General features: G+C 40.4%; 1 protein-coding gene across 1 annotated transcript; it reads right to left on the bottom strand.

The window, feature by feature from the left end:
• Window positions 1-568: 568 nt before the first annotated feature.
• On the bottom strand, window positions 569-19,168 carry mfng (MFNG O-fucosylpeptide 3-beta-N-acetylglucosaminyltransferase). Its single transcript, XM_026359685.1, has 9 exons — window positions 19,147-19,168; window positions 17,561-18,278; window positions 12,175-12,220; window positions 11,710-11,812; window positions 10,085-10,238; window positions 6,840-6,925; window positions 5,772-5,937; window positions 5,599-5,684; window positions 569-2,601 (listed from the first exon to the last, which is right to left on the bottom strand). The coding sequence occupies exons 2-9, from the start codon at window positions 17,960-17,962 to the stop codon at window positions 2,550-2,552; spliced, it is 1,095 nt and encodes a 364-aa protein (XP_026215470.1). The 5' UTR covers window positions 17,963-18,278; window positions 19,147-19,168; the 3' UTR covers window positions 569-2,549.
• Between the last annotated feature and the right edge of the window lie 944 nt (window positions 19,169-20,112).

Below are 20,112 nucleotides of genomic sequence, written 5' to 3'. Positions count from 1 at the left end.
TCTTTTCTGGACTTTCTAGTTCAGTTTTGTCCATTTGACTGTTTATGTATATTTCCCCTCCTGCTAATCAGGAACCATAAAAAGTTGACCAGCAAAGTCAAAGTAAAAACAAAACAGGCCTCTGTTCTGCGAGAGCGTAATGAAGGAGAATTAAAACACGTTGGTGCACATCTGGGGCCCCCGCTCATTACCCGGAGTTGTAATTGTGTTAAGTCTGAACTAATCACATTCCAACATATACACAAATTTAATTGCTATTCATATGTATCAGCTGCAGTGATCGTAATAAGATATATTAAAAACACTGCCCCACTTTAAGTTGCAGAGTGCAATCAGAGGTAAAGTGCTACCAAGATCTTTGAGCTCTTTTACTGTTCTACAGATCACGACACTCACGCTAAACACATTACTTCCATCCTTAAAAGTTTTACATTTGCATGAGCAGTAACAAAATATGTGAGGTGTAGATAAAGTACTGTGACAGTTCTAGAAATTATGCATGAATGCACATAATGATAAAGCCATTAAATGCTAATATGTCAGCATCAAATGGAAGAAAAGACGATTTTAATGAAGAAAGTGCAGCAGTTACTTCTGTTCTCTGTTCTGTAAATACATTTCATACATCCATCAGTAGGTGTGTTCTACTGAAATGTTACTGGTACTTTACTTTCCCAGGAACCAAAGTCCAGGCATCTTTCCTGGGGAACTATAGCTATTGCTTCTATAGCTGGCTCAAGGCCCTGGGAAGGTTAAGAAAATCCGCCTGCTTACGTTTTAAAAGGAGCTAAATACGTTCCTCAAATGGAAATCTAAGTAAAGGAGTGAAGCTCTTTAAAAGGTGCCTGATCCCCAGGAAAAGTTCCTGTAGTAGAAAATGGTCTGTTGTTCCACCTCGGGTGCAGCTGTCAGTACACAGGTGAGTCGAGACTTCAGCTTTTCAGGAAGACCAATCAATAAAGTTTTCTATGTGATGTTCTGTTACTGTGGTGTAGACTAACAGAATGTAAATACCTCACTATAACACACACTGATGAGATCAAGGGGTTAAAACTACTATTAACTACTCTTGAAGACAGTGATTAAAATATCACACGTTTCACAAAATAATGATCACTTACATGTTCACACAGTAGATATCAGGCAAAATCTGAAATATTTCCACTTAACATAAGACCTTATGACCAGTTAATGTAACAACAGTATAAACCTTCATATGTTACACGTCTTCTCAGCACTGTGTATCATTATACTTTCATTTTATTTAAGCAGAAACAAGTAAGAATATAATGATATTTCACTCTGTAAACACATCAGTACATTGTTTTTTTACATTCACAGTGATCTTGTGTCATTTATGCCACAGGTTGGGTCTCAGTATTCATGTGTAGACGTGTCACAGCCATTCCTACATATTCTCAGCCACTTTCTATGCACTTCACACAAGGTCATCCCCAGAAGCATTCAGCGGCATACCGGTATTCATCACATCTCTATTCACAGCAAACAGGCAACCTGCGAGCCGCCGGCAGCACGGTGTCATCTCTCTGCAGGTACTTTGCACACAGCCTGTACCTCCTATTCCAATACTAACAATGTGAAATATGTATTCTTATCCTTAGACTGATTTTATCGGTAGGGCGGGGAGCAGATTTCAGGTGCGTTAAGCTCGATCTTTTTCGTGCATTTAATGGTTTGTTGTTGCTTTTTTTTAATTAAAGGTAGAAAAATAAATGAGGCAAAGCAGATGAGAGGCTCCTTTTACATCCAGCTATGGCCTTGAAGGAGCAGGCACATATTTTGTGGAGAATACTGCGTAAACAGAGAGACAGAGGGAGGAAGGAGGAGGAGGGAAGAAGACAGATGGAGGGGTGGAGGGAAGAAGGGAAGAAGCAAGAAAAACTTGGGGGAGGGGGGACAGTAGGTTTGGGAACGAAGGGAGATGTGGGTCAGATTTGGTTGAATGTGTGGAGCCTTCATCGGCACAAGGACACCCTCTCCTTCATAAAACACACACATTCAATCAATAAAAGCTCAAATAAATTCAGCAATTTCGACCTCAGCACCACCTGAGGATAATTCAGGTCCTGCAGGGGCAGCTTTAATCAACATCAACTTAAATTTTGTTGATGATTTGGAAGAGAGAAAATAAGAAACACATGTTAATCAAATCAAAGTGCACAGAAATTACAAGTACATTTTTCATTTTGTCCGTTTGTCAACAAAACTTGACGAAGTCTCAGTAAAAAGTGCAAGTTCGTCTCGTCTTCAGTGCTTCACGACCAAACTATTCCTTTGTGTATCTGTCCGAAGAGTAGACCCCCCTCGCTTCATGCTCTGAGTAGATATGCAACTATTTTATCACCTCCGTCCCATCATCCTTGTGAGCAGGTACAGGATGACTAAGTGCAAACGTCCAATGCCTAATCCATCCTTTATTTCCTTTTCCAGTTCCATTATCTGCACCGAACACTAATCCATCAGTTTTCAGTCATCCAGTGATGTCTTGTCCCGTTTGTTTTTAGATGTTGTTGTCTGCTGTGAAGAGTTCAGGGACACCAGCTGGTGAAAGGATACAGGATGCAGTGGACAGTCTTAAACCTGTAGACGACACAAGGGATTAATTTTTTAAACTCTTAGCAGCAACTATCAGTCATCGGTGTCCTCTACATTCTCCACATTTTATGCATGAGGATTATGAAAACATATTTATTTGGAAGTATGAAAGTACTGTATATTTCACGCCACATGTGTCACAGGTAGTTCATTCATCACATGGGGCATATTATGCTTTTTCTATACTATATTGTAACGTCACTGTTGTGATGATGGAGAACATGTAGAAGAAACAGCACAACAACAAAACCGTGTGATTCTGCTCTGTTGACTCTGTTGCATGTCAGCCAGCAGAAGAACCAGGTGGTGCTCAGTCACTGTGTGTTTCAGCCATAGCTCGGACAACCCACTTCTCACAGAGGGTAAGTAGAGGTGCTTTATATAGGCTGGTTACAGGGACTATTTGCAGTTTGGGTAAATCTTTCAAAGGTATTCCACTACAGCACCAGGATAAAAAATGATGTATTGTTTTCTATTTTTTATAGTAGTGATGGTGAATTGGTGACAGGAAAGATATAAACCCAGCCACACTCATATCATGGACAATGTAATTACATCCTCATCATCCTAAACCCCTACACCACCTGGATACTCTCAAGGCTAAATAAGGCTAACTTTATTTACCCAGGCCCAATTTTAAGTCTGTTTTGCATAATTGCTCTGGTCAAGAAATCTCTAATTAAAAAAACTCAACCTTACAGATACTTAAAGCCGTGTACACAGTGATGAAGCAGCTTCACGAGTCTCTCTGACAGTCACTTTACAATGAGGGGAACAGAAAAGCTGCTCATTAGTCAAGTCCATATATTCTGTGGTATGCACAGTGAACTGGTGGGTCACTGCAAGATTGCACTGTGTGTGCATGTGTGTGTGTGTGTGCATGTGTGTGTGTGTGTTGTAGAGGACATTAAGTTATCTGTGACTTTGTATTGTCCTCTATCAGCAGCCGGTACTGATACAGATGATCTGCTACTACAAAAGAAGATAAAGCTACAGGAGCTAAAAATAGTCTGGCAGAAGCTCCTAATGAAGATGTCATACAGTTATATCTGCAGCTTCACTTTTGTTCCCTCTGGCAAGGAGATTATGGTTTTGTTCCTCTTTGATTGTTTGTTTGTGGTTAACAAGCTTTTACTGAAGCTTGTTGTGCTTTTATATGGAAATTAGTGGGAGAGAGACCAGAGAAAGTGTATATAGTATTCTGTATAGAATTATTTGCAAAGGGTGTGAGTAGATTCTCCATTTTTAGCCTTGACAGAGCAGATTTTCTCTGCTTTTAGTGGCTCCACGGCTGCCAGATACAGTATGGCCCCGAGCACAGTTTTTGATTCAACACTATGATGCACACTGATGCACATGGGTGAGAAACCTTTGCTCTCAGTTTCAAAAGCTATAGAGGAACTCGTTAACCCCACAGTGGGCAGTGGGACGGCACATACCGTATCTAACACGTCGCCATTTAAGAACTACTGCACTGTGGAACTACGTTACCACCTCAGCACGGTTTTATGACACTCAGTGATCACAATTAAGCATGGGAACATTTGACCTGTTCCTTTAAAGCTGCAGCATTGTTGAACGTAACTCTGTGCAACACCAGCGGACGGAAACAAATGGAAAGAGCTCACTGTGGAGCATTTGTGTTGATACGTTCTTACAGCAGAAGAAGAGGGAAACTCGGCGAGACAAACACATCTGTCGTTCCGGTGTGTTACATCAAATTGCTTTTATCTCCGACTCAACAGAAAACAAGATGAACCGCAGCTACAGGGATATCAAATATTCAGCTCGGATCATCAGAGAAGTACAACTGAGTGCTGTGGATTTCAAAAAGATTCTTTAAACCACATTAAACAAGCATCATTTCATTATTTTGAAGTTTTCATCCAATGCAGAAGCACAGTTAGAGGTGTTTATCTCCACATTTGCACAATTAAGATTTAAAACAGGTGTCTTCTTGTAGCAAGTCAGTGAGTCTTTACAACACTGTGGCCCAGATCAAGACATGTCCAACATCCCCTCATCCACGTGATATGAAACAGAGAATATAGATGGCCCCACAGCATCGAGCTGATAGGCTAGTTATAGCACATGATGGCACGCTTTCACCGTCATTTGACTAGGATGGGAAACATACTGTTGATTTATATATCTTTCTCTCTCTTTCGTATGTTTTACTTTTACTATGTTTTTATTTGGGAGGCAGATAAAAAGTGTCTAGAACCCCCCCACCCCCGCGCTGTAATCGCTCCTCTGAAACCACATGTGGCCTCAACACTGAATCACAATCACAAAACATCTTCATGTCTTCATGAGTAGCTCGTTTTTAAAAGGACTTAAGATTTGACAATCCTCTAGTGTGGACCAAACACGTCCACTGCTTTCATATTATGGGATGCACTGATCACTGTGTTGTGTTCTGGCTCCATCGCAGCTGCTTTGAGACATTTAGCTGCCAATGCAGCCAGTTTGTGCGTGTGTGTGTGTGTGTGTGTGTGTGTGTGTGTGTGTCCACCGGCTGTGTCTCAACAGCTCCACCATCTCTACTCGCCAGGTCTATTTTTGCCAAAACAGCTCACGACTCTGAAGGGTTAGGGGTTTTCTGTAAATTTAAAAACTTGTTAATGAACGTGCATCTGAAGCAGTGACTGAGCTGGAACACATCTAGAACTCAGTGCTGTCAGATTCTGACAATACAGGACTACTGTAGACCTTAGTCTAGTTTAAAGTATAATAAATCTTTTAAATTGTTCTTATTAATATTTATTTATATGGCTTCATAACAAAAAATCATGCCCTAACTTCCACAACAGACATGAAGAGATGACAGGCAGTTTCCAGAAATAGCCAAAGCTCATACATACATGAAATGTCACGGAGCTGCTGACTGAAGGTTGACGAGTTATGCACACTGATATGTGAGCAGAGAATCGTTGCTCACGTCTCCTGATTTATGAAGAATTAATAGAGTGAGAGACAAACCTGGAGGGGTCGTCCTCCTTAGAGAAGCTTCCCTTCACCTCAATGCTGTTCATCTTGTTCTCAAACATCCCATAACTCAGTGTCACCTGCAGAGGAGAACACACACACACACAGTATGAAGAAATGCATGATTTACTGTGTGTGTGTGTGTGTGTGTGTGTGTGTGTTACTACCTGATGGTGAATGCTTCTTTGGCTGACTAGCAGCAGGTTTTCCAGGTGGGAGTGGAATAAAGGACAGTGAACCATGGAGATGCCGAGTCTCTTCTCCACTATAAAGCCGACCGTACAGTCGTCAGGGAGACGGATGGTTGCAGACGTTTTCTCAAACTGCGGACCGCTGAAATAAAAAGATAAAAAAACAAACGTGTTGATTACTGCAGATTTATGTTTAACACAAAACAACTGACCACAGACAAGCGCTTCAGTCAGACATGTTTGATTTGCCCAGTTTAATATTTGAATTATATTCCATGTTGGTGATGAGGGCAGAAACTTTCAAGAATTCAAACTATGAAACTTTTAACTTTAAACTTAAAAGGATAATGTCCGTGATTTAGCATGGTTTGGCCAGTTAACTACTTACTGCGTGCACTTTACTGCTGACCTTTTCCAGAGAACACCGTAAATTTTTAGATTGATTCCCTACCTCCAGGCCCTAGGCAGCCATTAGTCTCAGTTCTTTGAGAGCAGTATAAATATAAACTTGCAGAGACCTGAACCTTACTTTAGATTGGTGATTTGTCACTGTGAACATTTAGCCAGCTTTTTTTTTTTCATAGTTATGTTGGTGATAAATGCAGCTGAAGAAAGGGAGCATTTTGAAAGCTGTACTTTGTTGGTGCATTCAAGTGTTTGTTAAAAACATCAGACAGCAGATTTCAATGCTGGTCCCTAATCTCTATGACAGTTTGCTTGTTCTTCATTGGTCCCAAATCTCAATGTGCAGCCTCCATAAAGCACCCGATTATAGAAAAGTTTGTTCTTGTTTAACAAAATAAAGTGTCAGTGTGGCTGTTTTTCAAGTTTCTTTTTGATTTTTATGACATGAAATAAAAATAGCAGCTACCTCAGGGTTGAAAACTTAATTAGAAACATAAAATAGAAACAGGTTGTTAAATGCAACTTGTAGTCTATGGGCTCTATGTCACATTGAATTGGCATCAAAGCTGTTGTAACCTTTTTTTTTTTTACTAATGATTATGAAGCACACACACACAGGTAGGCTGTTCTTCTAGTTACCTGGCCCAGGGAACCATCTTCTCTGCCAGCCGTCGACTTAGACAGAATCCTGCGCCTCCTGTGGCGAACCAGAACCGGACTTCTCTCTGAGTGACAACACACACACACACAGATATGGACATAAGTTCATCAGTCGAACTCTGTCACGGTAAAATGCCTGACTTCAGCTTAGTGGCTCAGGTTCTTCACAGTCTAATTGTGATCCAGATTAAATTTGATAATACTAGTTTTACCTCAAACAGCAAACAGTCATAGTGAGCTACACAAACATACGTGTTCTGGCTCCATTTACTTAACTGCGTTTCAGAGAATGCTCTGAAAAAAACCTGATCTGACCCGACCTGCAAGAGCCTTTGACTGATACCCCTGTAAAGTTTTGTGCCCACATTAGGTGCTGTTTACTGCTCTTACATGTTGAAACACTCAGCAGACACAATAAGACAAGGTGAGAAATGCAGAGGAGAGTAAAGAACACCTCTGTGACTGATCCTAAATAATAAAGTGTAATACTTTTCTCTCCCTCTCGTCTCTAGTTTCCCTCCAGGTATTGATTGGCCGCTCGTCTCCGAACCCACTGTGCTCTCAGCCATTTCTCAAGTGTGTCTGTGGGTTTTTTAAAATCCTTTTTTCCTGCAGAATAAACTGTTGCTGATATTTGAAAAGAGGAAACGTATCTTTCTGATGCCCACTGTAATTGCTGGACAAATCCGTTTGACAGTGTTTTATTTCCTTTACATTTTTGCTCTTTCTCTTCATTTCACTTTCCTTTCGTCCTCCTTCCACATTTCCTTCAATTTTCCACTTCTTTTTCCTGTTTTTTTTTCTGTTTACCTATTCTTACGTACATTTCCTTTGTTTCTACCACTTTTGCATTTCCTGTGTTGCTTTTCTATTTTTATTTTTGTCCTAAAGGCAGGTTATTTGCTTTACTACTTTCCTACCCTTTGATTTTATTTCCTCCTGCTTTCCTGTTCTAAGTCTCACAATAGTGACAGGAAATCGAAAAGATAGGCACCAAGATGTGGAAAAACGAAAGAGGTGGACTGAAAGGAGCCTGACATTAGATTTTGTTTTCTCCGTTTCCCATGCAACCTCGGCAAAGGATGGAAATGACGAAAAAAGAAAGAAGTTAGAGAGAGAGAGCAGTAGAGAACTGGAAGAGAGACAGGCAGAGTCAGGGATCATTAGAAGAAGATCTATTTTTCAGAGTAAATAGGTGCAATCAGAGCAGAGAATGTGACATGGAGATGATGAAGCGAGTCATTCAAAAAATGAGCAAGAGAGATTGAAAAGTGCAGCGAGGAGGGAGGGAGAGAGAGAGAGGATGACATGCTATTCAGAGAGCTTGTTTGAATCAGGATGCAGTTTAACGCAATAGCAGCATTAAGCCTACTGTAAAGAGCGTGAATTCAATGACACACACACACACACACACACACACTTGTAAAAAGCTGCATGTGTATTCTGAAGAATAACTATTGACCTCCTGCAGTTTGACAGCCACATTCCCACGTCTTCATTTTGAGTTAGATAGACAGAGTTTAGCTCATTCTCATCATCGTGTGTAGACTTCAATCTAGAGTTGTAGTATGAATTAGTTTTAAGTTGGAGTAAAGGCGATGACACACCCGTTTGTCGTTGTGTGTCTCCGTTAGTGGCTCTTCAGTCGATCCAACATGTTGAACCAGCAGCAGACTCCATCAGCGAGACAGAGACCGCTCTCATTGGATGTTCAGTTTAGAGTAGACCCTCGTGCCATTCAGGCCGTCTTTCCAGTCATAGTCTTGCTATAAACCATCTGTGGTGAGTGAGAGGGGCTGAAAATGCTATTTTGGTTATGTTTTGTACATCTGCAGTCCAAGCTCTTATTCTGCTCTCATTTCTTTTACTGGCAAATACAGATTAGTGCCTCCCACAGATACAGAGAGTTATTTCCTAGTGCCAGATGAAGGCACAGTTGCTTTAGTGTGTTACGGCACAAAGAGTTGGCGTCGAGCATTTAGTTCTGATGGTTGTGGTTGGGGTAAGAACCAGTCATGATAAGATTTTATGCAACAGTAGATAAACTTGCTGATGCAGTTACGTAAACCACCTATTTTAAATAAAACTGAACTCAAAGCAGAAGCATACAAACGCTACAGAGGCGTTCAATCTCCACAGCACCTCTGAGGTGGCTAACTGTCTCCAGACGTGTCAGAGATGAACCAAGAGAAGCTGATCTGTTCGGTGAACAGGGACAGTTTTCAGGACAAATGTGTTTGTTTTCATTCATATTCATTATATTTTCATTCTTGTTTGATTGCTGCAGATTTCGATCACATGTTCATAGACTCTCTCCATTCAACTGATTGAAAGTGGTGCTTTTACACATAGAGCTACTGGCTCTAAGTTAAATTTACTGGGTTTCCTAAAACAGTGTTTAATGACGGTCAGCACCATGCAACCACAAGGTAATTTACATTTTGCAGGGGTCAAAGAGTTGGAAAATTAAAGTTGTGAGATGTGTAGTTATGTGTAGCAGCAGTTAATGCAGTTTATTTCTTTCTGCAGTGCAACATCAGAAAATGCAGTGGAGAAGAAAAAGACAAATGAGGAGGAAAAAAACAAAGAAACAAGTGAATGAAACGAGTGGATGACAACAAGTCTGCCCTCTGGGATGGAAGAAATATGTAAGTAATCAGTGAAGAAAAAGAAGAAGCAAAAAATTCCAGATGAAAAGGAGATAAATAATCTCAGGAGGCAACACAGCTAGAAAAAAATAAATCTGTGGAGTTGTGTTGAAGACATTAATGTATGTCAGAGGGGTCACACCTGCCTTAAAGAGATATCGGTCCACATAAATTAAATTCACTCTGGGTTTCAGGGGAGTTATATTGTGCTGTGGTGTAAATGCCGTTTCAGAGGATTTTTCAGTCCTGCAGAGAAGAAACTCTCTGGGGAAACAATGAGCACTCATAATTTTTTTAGCATGAAAAATGGGCACATTTGAAGTGTTGAATATTATCACAGAGTGTCATTTGTAATAGTGACTCACTAAAACATTGATCAAAACTGCTGAACTACCACACTATGTAGAATATATATCTGTTTCTGTTGTGGGTAAAATATGTGTGACTTTCTTCTGACCACACCCAGCTATCACAGCTGTTGACCTCAGCGTATCTCAAGACCAGCTTCAGTGTGACTGATGTCAAGAAACCCTAAAACTCGTCTGCTGGTAATTTAAACAGACTGTGGTGTGATACCGTTTTGTTGCCCTCCAGCAGCTCATGAGCAGTGATGGGCTTGTCCAAGCTGGGTTTGCCCACGTAGATGTCGCCGTCCTGGGGGAAGGCTGAGAGCAGGGAGAGTAGAGCCTCTGGGTTCACATAGTTATCATCATCCACATGACAAAACCACCTGCAGTACAGATAAAGCGTGCAGATTAAAAACCAGCTTTTCTCCATGTTGTTTTCATTCTTGCACATTTAACAGCAGTTCCCACAAACCTGAAAATGACCTGAGCTGGATGACGTATAACACAAAACTCTAACTCTTAAAAAAAACATTAAAAGTTTCTAGTTTATCGTTGTGCTGGTGTTTTTGTACTAGTGCATCCTGTTAATCAGCGTGTGTCTGTCGGAAAACAGGAAATAATTACTAAAACTCATGAAAAACATGTTGCCTGCATCTGTGATCTAATATTTTACACTCTGGGTTTAATTACTGTTTATTTTTATAAGCCAGGATCTTGTTCAATTAATGGAACTTGCTCATATGTCTCGTGCCAAATCAGCACCGATCTGGGCCTATTAAAAGCACTGGTATCAGCTGAAATAAAGCCAATAACAATCTCATCCTTTTTTATTGATTTCTGTAGTTTTTGCAGCTCAATCTGCTGTTGTTGCAGCGCTGCTCTTCATCACAGCAAAGCTCTACAGTGTAGCTGTCTGCTGCTTAGGAGAGTGAAAATCAGAGTCAGAGGATCCCATCACATCAGCTGCACGTGATAATAATAGTTCAATAGTTTTCACAGTGTTTCTACTGCCAGTCTTTTCATATATCAAGTTAAAAATCACCCTGTAAACCTGCTATGGAAAACTGACAGGGTTGTGTAGTGTGTCCCTACACTCACTGATCTCAGTACAGTTTTAAACAAGACTGTCACAGCACACATTCTAACTTTATTACTCTATGAATGATCAAGCTGTTTGATTTTGTAGACCGCTCTAATAGCTGGACATGATGTCAAAGCTCCTTTCCAAACCAAACAGACTCTTAAAACAAGATCAGAGCCCAAATGACAAAGCTGTCTTGATTCCTCTGCCATCCTAATGGCCGTCTAACAATACAAAAAGACTTCCTTCCAAACCAAACAGCCTCACTTTCTCTTTCAGTCCAAATAACAAAGTGGGGGTTGGAACAGAAATGAAACGCTTTTTCATTTCCTCTCTTAATAGCAAGACAGCAGTCTCTGCATTAGCCAGACACCAAACACAAGCTGTTGAGCTTCATTGTATTTTCCACAAATCAAAAATATGACCAAATATCAGCACTGGGCAGTATGACAGCCTCAAGCAGCGTCGTGAGTTCGATTCAAGCCATGAGTAGAACAAATCCAAATAACTCAAAGTGTTTCCTAACATTTCCTCTAACATCATGTTTTACAAAATGGGGTTCTATAAGAATACGTTCTACTCCTGGTATTATCCACCTACAAACAGTTTGCTTTTATAACCATTACATGCATTATTATCTATTCCTTCACTTTCTAGTTTCACTATCTGTTGCTGCAGCTGCCCAGTTTCCCCACGTTGATCATTAACATCTTTCATTTTAATCTCTTCTTCCAATCCAGTGGATGATAGATGAACCCTTTAAAGTGTCTCACCGCTTGTCTGAGGCCATGAAGCCGTCGTACTCGGCAGACATCTTGCAGGACAGAGCCTGCTGGCTGTGATCTGACTGGCAGTCCGTTACCACCATGTTGTAACCTGGACAGACGGGAAAAAAGGGAGAAAGAAAGAAGAAGCACAATTAAAGAAAAGGAAGCACAGTACTAATGAGAACTTGCCTTTCATTGCTTTTATTTCTAGCTTTCTACAGGGGAAAGTTTGGCATCAACAACTAAGAGGGTCACGGCCTCGCAAACAGTGAATTCAGCTCAAAGATGATGGATGATCTGGCGTCTGTGAAGGTTAGTCATGTTAACCTTCACACTAAATTCACACTAAACTGAGAGGAGTAGCTTGTTAGGGATCTGGTTGGTGTGCACGGGGGCACTGTCAGGAACAGGAATCAGAAAGGTTTTTCCCCAAAAGTTTTCCCATTAATTAGATTCTGAATTGTAACTCACCGTCTGAACTAAAGTCTTCATCTTCTGTGTCTGTGAAAATGAATGTCTAGACAAAAACACAGAAAAACAAAGAGATTTCAACTCAACAACTTGGATTATGTCTGTTCTTCTTCTTCTGCCCAAAAACACATCCTGAAAACAGCTTCATTAGAGAGTGGACACACACCAACACACTCCAACAGTCATGGGATCAATATCATTTTAAATGGAGCAAATTCGATGTGACAAAAACAAGGTTCCCCGCTGTGAGGTAAAACACAGAAGCACGGCACACACACACGCACACACAAACACACATTTATGACCCAGAGTGGTCAGAGGGGCACTATATGGCTCAGTCAATTTGTTCTGTGGCAGATATATGAGTCAAATAACTCTGGGATCACACACACTGGCATACTGCTCACCTTAGTATTAGTTCTCTCACAGCCCAAGACAGACAGACAGACAGACAGACAGACAGACAGATAGATAGATAGATAGATAGATAGATAGATAGATAGATAGATAGATAGATAGATAGATAGATAGATAGATAGATAGATTGATAATGTACTATACTGGCCTCTGGTGGTGAAAGAGTGTAAAATTTAGCAATTAAATGATGTTGAACATCTCAAGCAGCAATTATTATTTTGAAATAATTACGTTTTCTTCTATTATATTATTATTACTATTACTATACTAGCTTCACACAAAGGTATAATAGTCATGAATTAATTATTTTGTCCTTAACATTTATTAGGGCCTTAAAAATATATATATAATCAAGTAATTTCTCCTAGTCCACAAGTTACTTTACCAAACTGTATCATGTCCCATGAAAATCTTCAACACAATAACTAACTTACACAGTCTCAGAACAGTGTCATGTAATTTTTTAATTGCTGTTTTAACACTATTTAATTCATAAGTAAATCCACAATCAAATAAACCCCATGTTAGTGATGACTTGTGTAGAAAAAATTAGTTAGTTAAAATTCTTAAAACTTAAAATCCCCTTAGAATTCACTAAAATCACCACAAATTTGCACCACGAGCTGAAACCCTGGGTCATTTTCATCAAGCAGAAACCTCACTGGAAAGATTTTAAAATGTAAGGTGCATGAGTCTGTTCTGAATGGAGACTGTTTGTAACAGACTTGAACAGGTAACATATCTCATCAACACTGTCCCACGAGTTCAACCAGTGGCGTGTTAGTCAGCATTTGTTGCACTCTGAGGTTGTTTAGTACCTGCTGACTAACACGCCACTGGTTGAACTCGTGGGACAGTGTTGATGAGATATGTTACCTGTTCAAGTCTAAACAACCTCAGAGTGCAACAAATGCCTGATAGAAAAGACAGACACAGATGTTGACTCGTGTTTTATACAGCTCTTGGAAATATATTATGTATTGAACATTAAATATGCATACTTTTAAAACTATTTTAAATGAGCTCCAGTGTGTGGCAACAACACACGTCTACATCACAATGATATTAGATACACTGAGATCAAACTTGATGTTAAAAATGTCATTAAGAGCTGTGCAGACATGTTTTCCAGACTCCCTGACAGCTAGAACCAGTTACCGACAGTAATCCATGAATTACATGATGTGATTACACAAATGTCAACCGGGAATACCCTTCAAAGAAGCTGGTGGTCTGTCCTCGTATAAGAACGGCAGCCAAGCTTTTGATATCGTAACCTTTTGATGGGTAAAATGTCAGCAACAGGACCATGGACAGAGAAGAAACGTGGAATTGTGACTGGGAACTGTTGTGCAGTCAGCCAGCAGAGGGTGACAGAGCTGCTCTGTGTAGAGAGGTTTAGATATGTAACTGTGATATTCACAGTCTGAGTGAACGGTGGGTCCCTACATGTGCAGGGACCTCGGTGTAATGTAACATGACCAAAAATAAATAAATAAATCTGAACAATAACAATAAACAGAGATCTGGACAACACACTGAACCTTGAACCCTTACTCAGCACAGCTTCCAGATTCATGGTGTTACTGGATAAATATGACGTCGTCGCGTTCCTTCTTTAAATACAGTTTTGTTGAGTTCTCTCTCTTTAACAGTTTTATCTTCCCCTCAGTCGTTTTAATTTCAACCTCTTCTCTCACTCCTTTTCCTAAAAACCCTGCTTTAACCTTGTTTCCACCTCTCCCTCTCGTCCCTCCATCACTGACATAGGAGGAGGAGTAATGAGATACCTGGATCAATTCTCATCACCACAATCACCAGGATAACCACCACCACCTCCTAACAGTAAAACCCCTTGAGACTGAGTCGTCATCGTCTGCTCATAACTCACACTGAACTAGCGGCACTGAAATCACTAAGCCTGGTCTGACAAGCCAACATGTCGGACTGTGTGGCTCATAAACACAGTTTGAGAGGATGTTTCACTGAGGTCAGGCAGGAACGCATAAATCCCAGCATGTTTCTCACACAGTTAAAGGGACAATAAGAAAGATTTGTACCGCCCCGTAGCACAAAATGAAGGTAATATATCTCAGGAGCGTTTTTTGATCTATATTTTAGTGATGTCTTGGCTGTGTGATGGGGAATCTGTCTTTCCAATCTGGCATTTGGAGTCGTGTTCCACTGGGGCACTTTGAGGTGCCTCAAGGGAACGTTGCTGAGAGTCTGTGCTGAGGGTGGAGAGAAAACCATTTGATTACTTTCTATGTGTAGATGTAGGGATCTGAGCCGTTGACCCATGATGCTCCATGTATATTTAAGAGAATATGAATGCAGCTGTTTTAAGGTGTTGTAGAACTATTGTAATAAGTGAACTACAACTGCAACAGTCAATCAGCCCTGTATACGTTGAGCTAGAATCGTTCCTCTGTCCTGCATTCAGGAGTTTACTGACCCGTTTCCTCATTCAACATTTAACCTTTTTGGTTTATTCTGAAAGAACAAATCAGATTCTCAGATTTCCTTTCACCGGATGCTGTTTATCAAGATCCCACATTTCCTTTTTCTCTCTTTGTTTTCAGCTCTTTTTACTGTCAGTCATAATAACATAAATACCTATAATTACCATTGACCATCAATCATTCACTTGTTTAAATTCAGTATCAGCTGCTTAAGTTAAGTAAGTTAAATGCTCCTCTGAGGCCAAACACAACATTTTATAACACAACACGCTGAGGAGAATGGTACTATTGACTACCAGCAGGCAGCCCATAATAAGGTTTATGTTACGTTTGGGAAGTGAGGATACTAATTGTTTCAGTTTTACAAGTGGAGTATTTGCTGATTTTTGCTGGATCCAGTTTTTGACACTGTTGTCTGATTCTCCTCTTCATGATGTGATCTACATTTTCAGCAGGTGATGGATCTGGACTGTAGGCAGGTCAGTCAAGAACATACGAAAGCCTCTAAGCACGTGCAGAATGAGTTTCCACTGACTCACCAGTAAAGACGTTACCTTAATGGCAGCAGTCTCTTGAGCATGGTACCTTCACACCACTGTACCATGACTCATGCTGTTTTTTGTGTTTTTCTTCATCATCATCACTATAACATGATAATTTCACATGTAAGGTCACGTACTGAACATTCAACAGTGGTTTTGGCCACGAGGACGTTTTACTGGACAATATTCTCTACTGTAGATGGTGAAATTCTTTCTAATCTTGCATCGAAGAATTCTCTTTTTGAACTAATGGAGAATTCTCTGCCTTGGTAAATTAGCGGGCTACGACCCATCTTCACCTGCAAATGCTGAACCTTTGGTGGATGCTAATTTGGATTCCTCTAGAACGGCGTTATATTATTATTTTTTTGCCTGTGTCCCTGCTTTTGTGAGTGTGAAAAAGTTATTATTCTCTAAATAAAATTTAGTTGGTTAGCACTTGTCAGATAAATAAAAGGTTTAATCGAATGAACAAACCTCATGACCAAAAGTTTGTCCAATACTTTTTAAATTTATGTCCAAATACTGTAACAATCATCAGTCCATCAGTCACAGCTGTAAATATTAACCCGCCAATACGCTAACAGACTAACACACTAGCACAAAGACACACACAAACAGTCTGTGTGTGTGTGTGTGTGTGTGTGTGTGTGTGTGTGTGTGTGTGTGTGTGAGGGGGGTGGAGGTGAGATGACGTTCGTTCTGCAATATGCCTTCTCCACTTCCTGTTCTATGACCAGTTTCCGTTCCAGTATTGTTAACAAAGTCACTACACAGCGGCTGCTTCCCTCTGACCCAGACAACCTGCCTGCGCAGTTTCCTGTGTGTGTGTGTGTGTGTGTGTGTGTCTTTACTTGTATTGCTGCTTCTGTATTTGAATCTTTGTGTGTCTAAAAGGCAAAACACTTGTGGGTTGGTTTTATTATAAGAGAAATGAAAACTCTATCAGTGTCTTCCTCCTCCTCTCTAAAAATAACGTCAGCAGTTCTTTACAAGTTTTTCTGAACGGAAGAAGAAGCAAGAAAATAAAAACACCTCTGCTCCCATTTCACAAAGGGAAGCAAACTATGTTCAAGATAAAGAGATGCTAATATGACACATTTGACTTGAATTAGGATGGAAGTCAATGCAAACATGGACCTGTCTGAGATTAGAACTCCATACCAGAGGTCTTATAAGGAAAATCTAATTCTGACTTGAAATCAATGTAAAAGCCTCCATCATACGTGTAAAGTAATTGTTTGACATGTTGGGACATACACTTGTGCACTTGGAGCATTACTGTTTGCTAAATACAGAGGTGTCCCTTATCTGTACACAAAAACTGAAAACGAGGAAACAGCTTATCTGTTAACAAGTTAACGAGAAATCTGAAAAGTCTCATCTAACTGTGAGTTTTAACCTGCTGAGACTCCAGATAGTTAATGTAAGAAGACAAGAAATAGCCTCTCCTGGTACTGCTTTGTAAAGACTCGTTTTAGTTGGTATAAAATGAACAAAGACGTGAGTTTTAGCAAAGAGCAAGAAGGAAGTGGTTATTTCGCTTTATCATCAGGCCGACAGCACAAGCCCTCTGAAAAGTGTAATTATGAGACAGATGTTTGATTTTCCCATAAAATAAATGTAAATTCTGACTAAAAGTGAAGTGGACTGCCCAAAACCTTAGTGTGTGGAAGATATGGACACAATTCTAGAAAGTTGTCTCTGATTAACTTTCACATGAGTATAAATCTGTTAGATGAACCTGTTAAAGAACCTGTTTCTTAGGACTTGTTAATATGATCATTTGTTATTCAGTTATATCAGAAGCCCACGTGTGTGAATCCAGATGGGGATGTACAAGGAAAGGCTTCAGGATGGATTCTGCTGGTGTTCTATCTTAATGGTGCAAAAGGCTTTGAATAAAAGCAGCAGAGTGTGTGAATCAGAGCAGCCTGTACCAGCTCACACACAACAGAGACTCACATGCGCCTTAGTTCTGGAGATCCACGTCTCCAAAAGGAGCGCAAGACGCGTCCTGTGAAACTTCCCGGTGGTCTTCACAGCGATGAAGATGTCCTCCTGCTTCAGTTGTGGTTGTGTGACGCGTGTGGTTGTCTCTGTGGCTGCGTGTCCTGCGTGTCCTGCGTGTCCTCCGACTACCTGTCTGTTGCCACCGCTGCTGCTGCTGTTATCAGACGGGCTCTGTGCGTCCTTGGCCGAGGATGCAGTCCGCTGGAAGGTGCGGTGGTCTGCACCAGGTGACGGATGGTTGACCACACTAAATTTGGGAAGGCTGCTGGTGCGTAATTGAAAATCCACATATACAACGATGAAGAAGGTGAAAATCAAGACGGGCAGCCTCCGGCGGATCCACTTCTTATGCATGGTAAAGAATAAAAAGTTACTGCGTTTACACTGAACATTAAAACCGTGTCCCTTGTCCTCACATGTTCTTTGCTTTTGTCTAATTTCGTTTCCCCATCACCTCAACTTCTTCCGTCTTTGTAGAACCGTTATCATCTGCGCTCCTCACAAATTAACCAATAAAGTGTATTAACTGCAGATCTGTGATCAGCATTTTGTTGTCATACACCTGTTCAACTTTTAATATTCCACCTGCTTTGAGATCTTGAGCTGACGGATGATTTCTTCTCCTTTTCCGTGTATAATCTGCTGCCTGTCACCGTCAGCTCCGTCCTGCCTGTCAGCGCAAAGTTAGACACAATGAAATGATGGGACTTCCTGGAACAGGTTTCAAAATAAACTACAGCACTCATACTTCCGCTTATAATGAAAGTTTAATTTGGCTTCAGGCTGAAAAAACTAAGCACAGAGAATGCATGAAGTGCACACTATAGAGACGTGAAAGAAAATACTTTAATGTGAGTATTTGGGCGCAGATTTCTTGTGGACCTTGTCATTAAAGCACACAGCATGATGGGACAGCATGGAAGTGCAGAACATCTTCATAATGAAGTACTAATATTCAAGTGCAATGGTTTAACAGTTTGCAAAAGTGAGATTATACTGCCCATGTTCCAAATATCGGATGTGGAAGACTCAGCAAGAATGATATAGATCCCACTGACAGTGACTCTGGAAATGATTTGATTTTTACATTTCTAAATTATTTTAGATCGATGTGCTGCTGTCGACACAGTGAATCATTCCATCCTGCTTGACCACCTTAAGCATGGTGTTGGCACTCAGGCTAGAGCCTTCACTGGTTTGAATTCTACCTCCAGGACAGATGTTAACAGTGTTCCTACTCTACATCCATATCCGATGGTGTCCCTCAAGGGTCTATATTAAGCCCTATGTCATTTTTGTGAAACAGCTTCTTTTATACCTCGTCCCAGATTTTCATCACAGCAAACTTAAATTCAAAATGCCGTAACAACGCCTAAATGCAAAATCTCACCAAGTGCTGCAAACATCCATGACCTAAATACTTTAACCAAACAGTGGCAATCTTATTTCACACAGTTCTGAACAAAAAAGTTCCGGCATGAGAATCTAAACAGTATTTGTAAGAGTAATCATCTTTCTTATTAGACTTCTTGCGGTACCTTCTGGTGTCCAGAGTGCTCAGCTGGGAAAGTCTGGCAAAAACGTACAAAATAAGAATCTATCACAGACGGTACACCAGACAACTTATCACAGCCCACAGAGCCCAGTGTCATCTGTTCACTCAGCCAGAAACAGCAAACGACAGCAAAACAGTCCACCTTCTTCCTTCCTTTTCAGTACTCACAGCCTTGTGACAGACTCAGCTCTATCCAAAAACGTTTCACTGCTATAAATGAACTTTTTAAACACAGGTTCAGGCTGTTTCAATTTGAGTTTAATTAAAGTTTCATCTTCTGCTAGACAAAAAGTTTCTTCCATTTAATTGTTCAATCTCCTAAGCTGATAATATCTTCAAAAACATGACTATTTTGAAATCAAAAAGACCAAAGATGACTCATAACTTTAATGGTAGGTTTACTGGCAATAAGCTCCCAGTCGTGACTTGTTTTTCTAACAGTGGCCATCTCATTTTGAAAGGGAACTCTATGTCAGGATCCAAACCCACAGTAGCCTGAGTCTTATGTATGCAGGGTTGTTACAGACGGACAATGCTAAATATTTGTGCATCACATACTGACACAAAACAGATTTAGCAGCTAAAGTAAAGTTTGGTACAAATTGCTTAAAAGGCATCAAAGAAGTGTATTTTCACAATAGTTTCATCTGTTGTAGTACTCTTACTGCACTGACGTGAGTTTAAATAAAACTGTACAAAGGACAATAGCTTGTTTAATATACATATTTTTAGAGAGGAACCATGAGAGGTATGTGGTACCAGGCTGGCTGACTCTTTAAAAGCTGCAGGTCTCTCTGAACTGCTTTATAGTGCTAGAATACTGTATCCTCTGTCTACTGTTCCCTGTGCCGCCGTCTCTAGAGACTGTTGCCAAAGAGAGAAAGAGCTTAATACAATTAATTCACCTCAGACCCTCATCGCCACCTTTGTTTATTTGTCCTTTCTCAGC

This window comes from Anabas testudineus, chromosome 1, assembly GCF_900324465.2.
Source record: "Anabas testudineus chromosome 1, fAnaTes1.2, whole genome shotgun sequence".
Classification (NCBI taxonomy): Eukaryota; Metazoa; Chordata; class Actinopteri; order Anabantiformes; family Anabantidae; genus Anabas; species Anabas testudineus.
The sequence above is the reverse complement of the archived record's forward strand: the minus strand, read 5'-3'. Positions and strand labels throughout refer to the sequence as shown.

Coding starts and splice junctions, on each gene's coding strand:
- mfng (XM_026359685.1), bottom strand. CDS start 17,962: ATGCATAAGAAGTGGATCCGCCGGAGGCTGCCCGTCTTGATTTTCACC. Junction 10,239..11,709: donor TTCATGGCCTCAGACAAGCG/GTGAGACACTTT, acceptor TCTGTACTGCAG/GTGGTTTTGTCATGTGGATG. Junction 2,602..5,598: donor AAGGAGGACGACCCCTCCAG/GTTTGTCTCTCA, acceptor TGTCGTCTACAG/GTTTAAGACTGTCCACTGCA.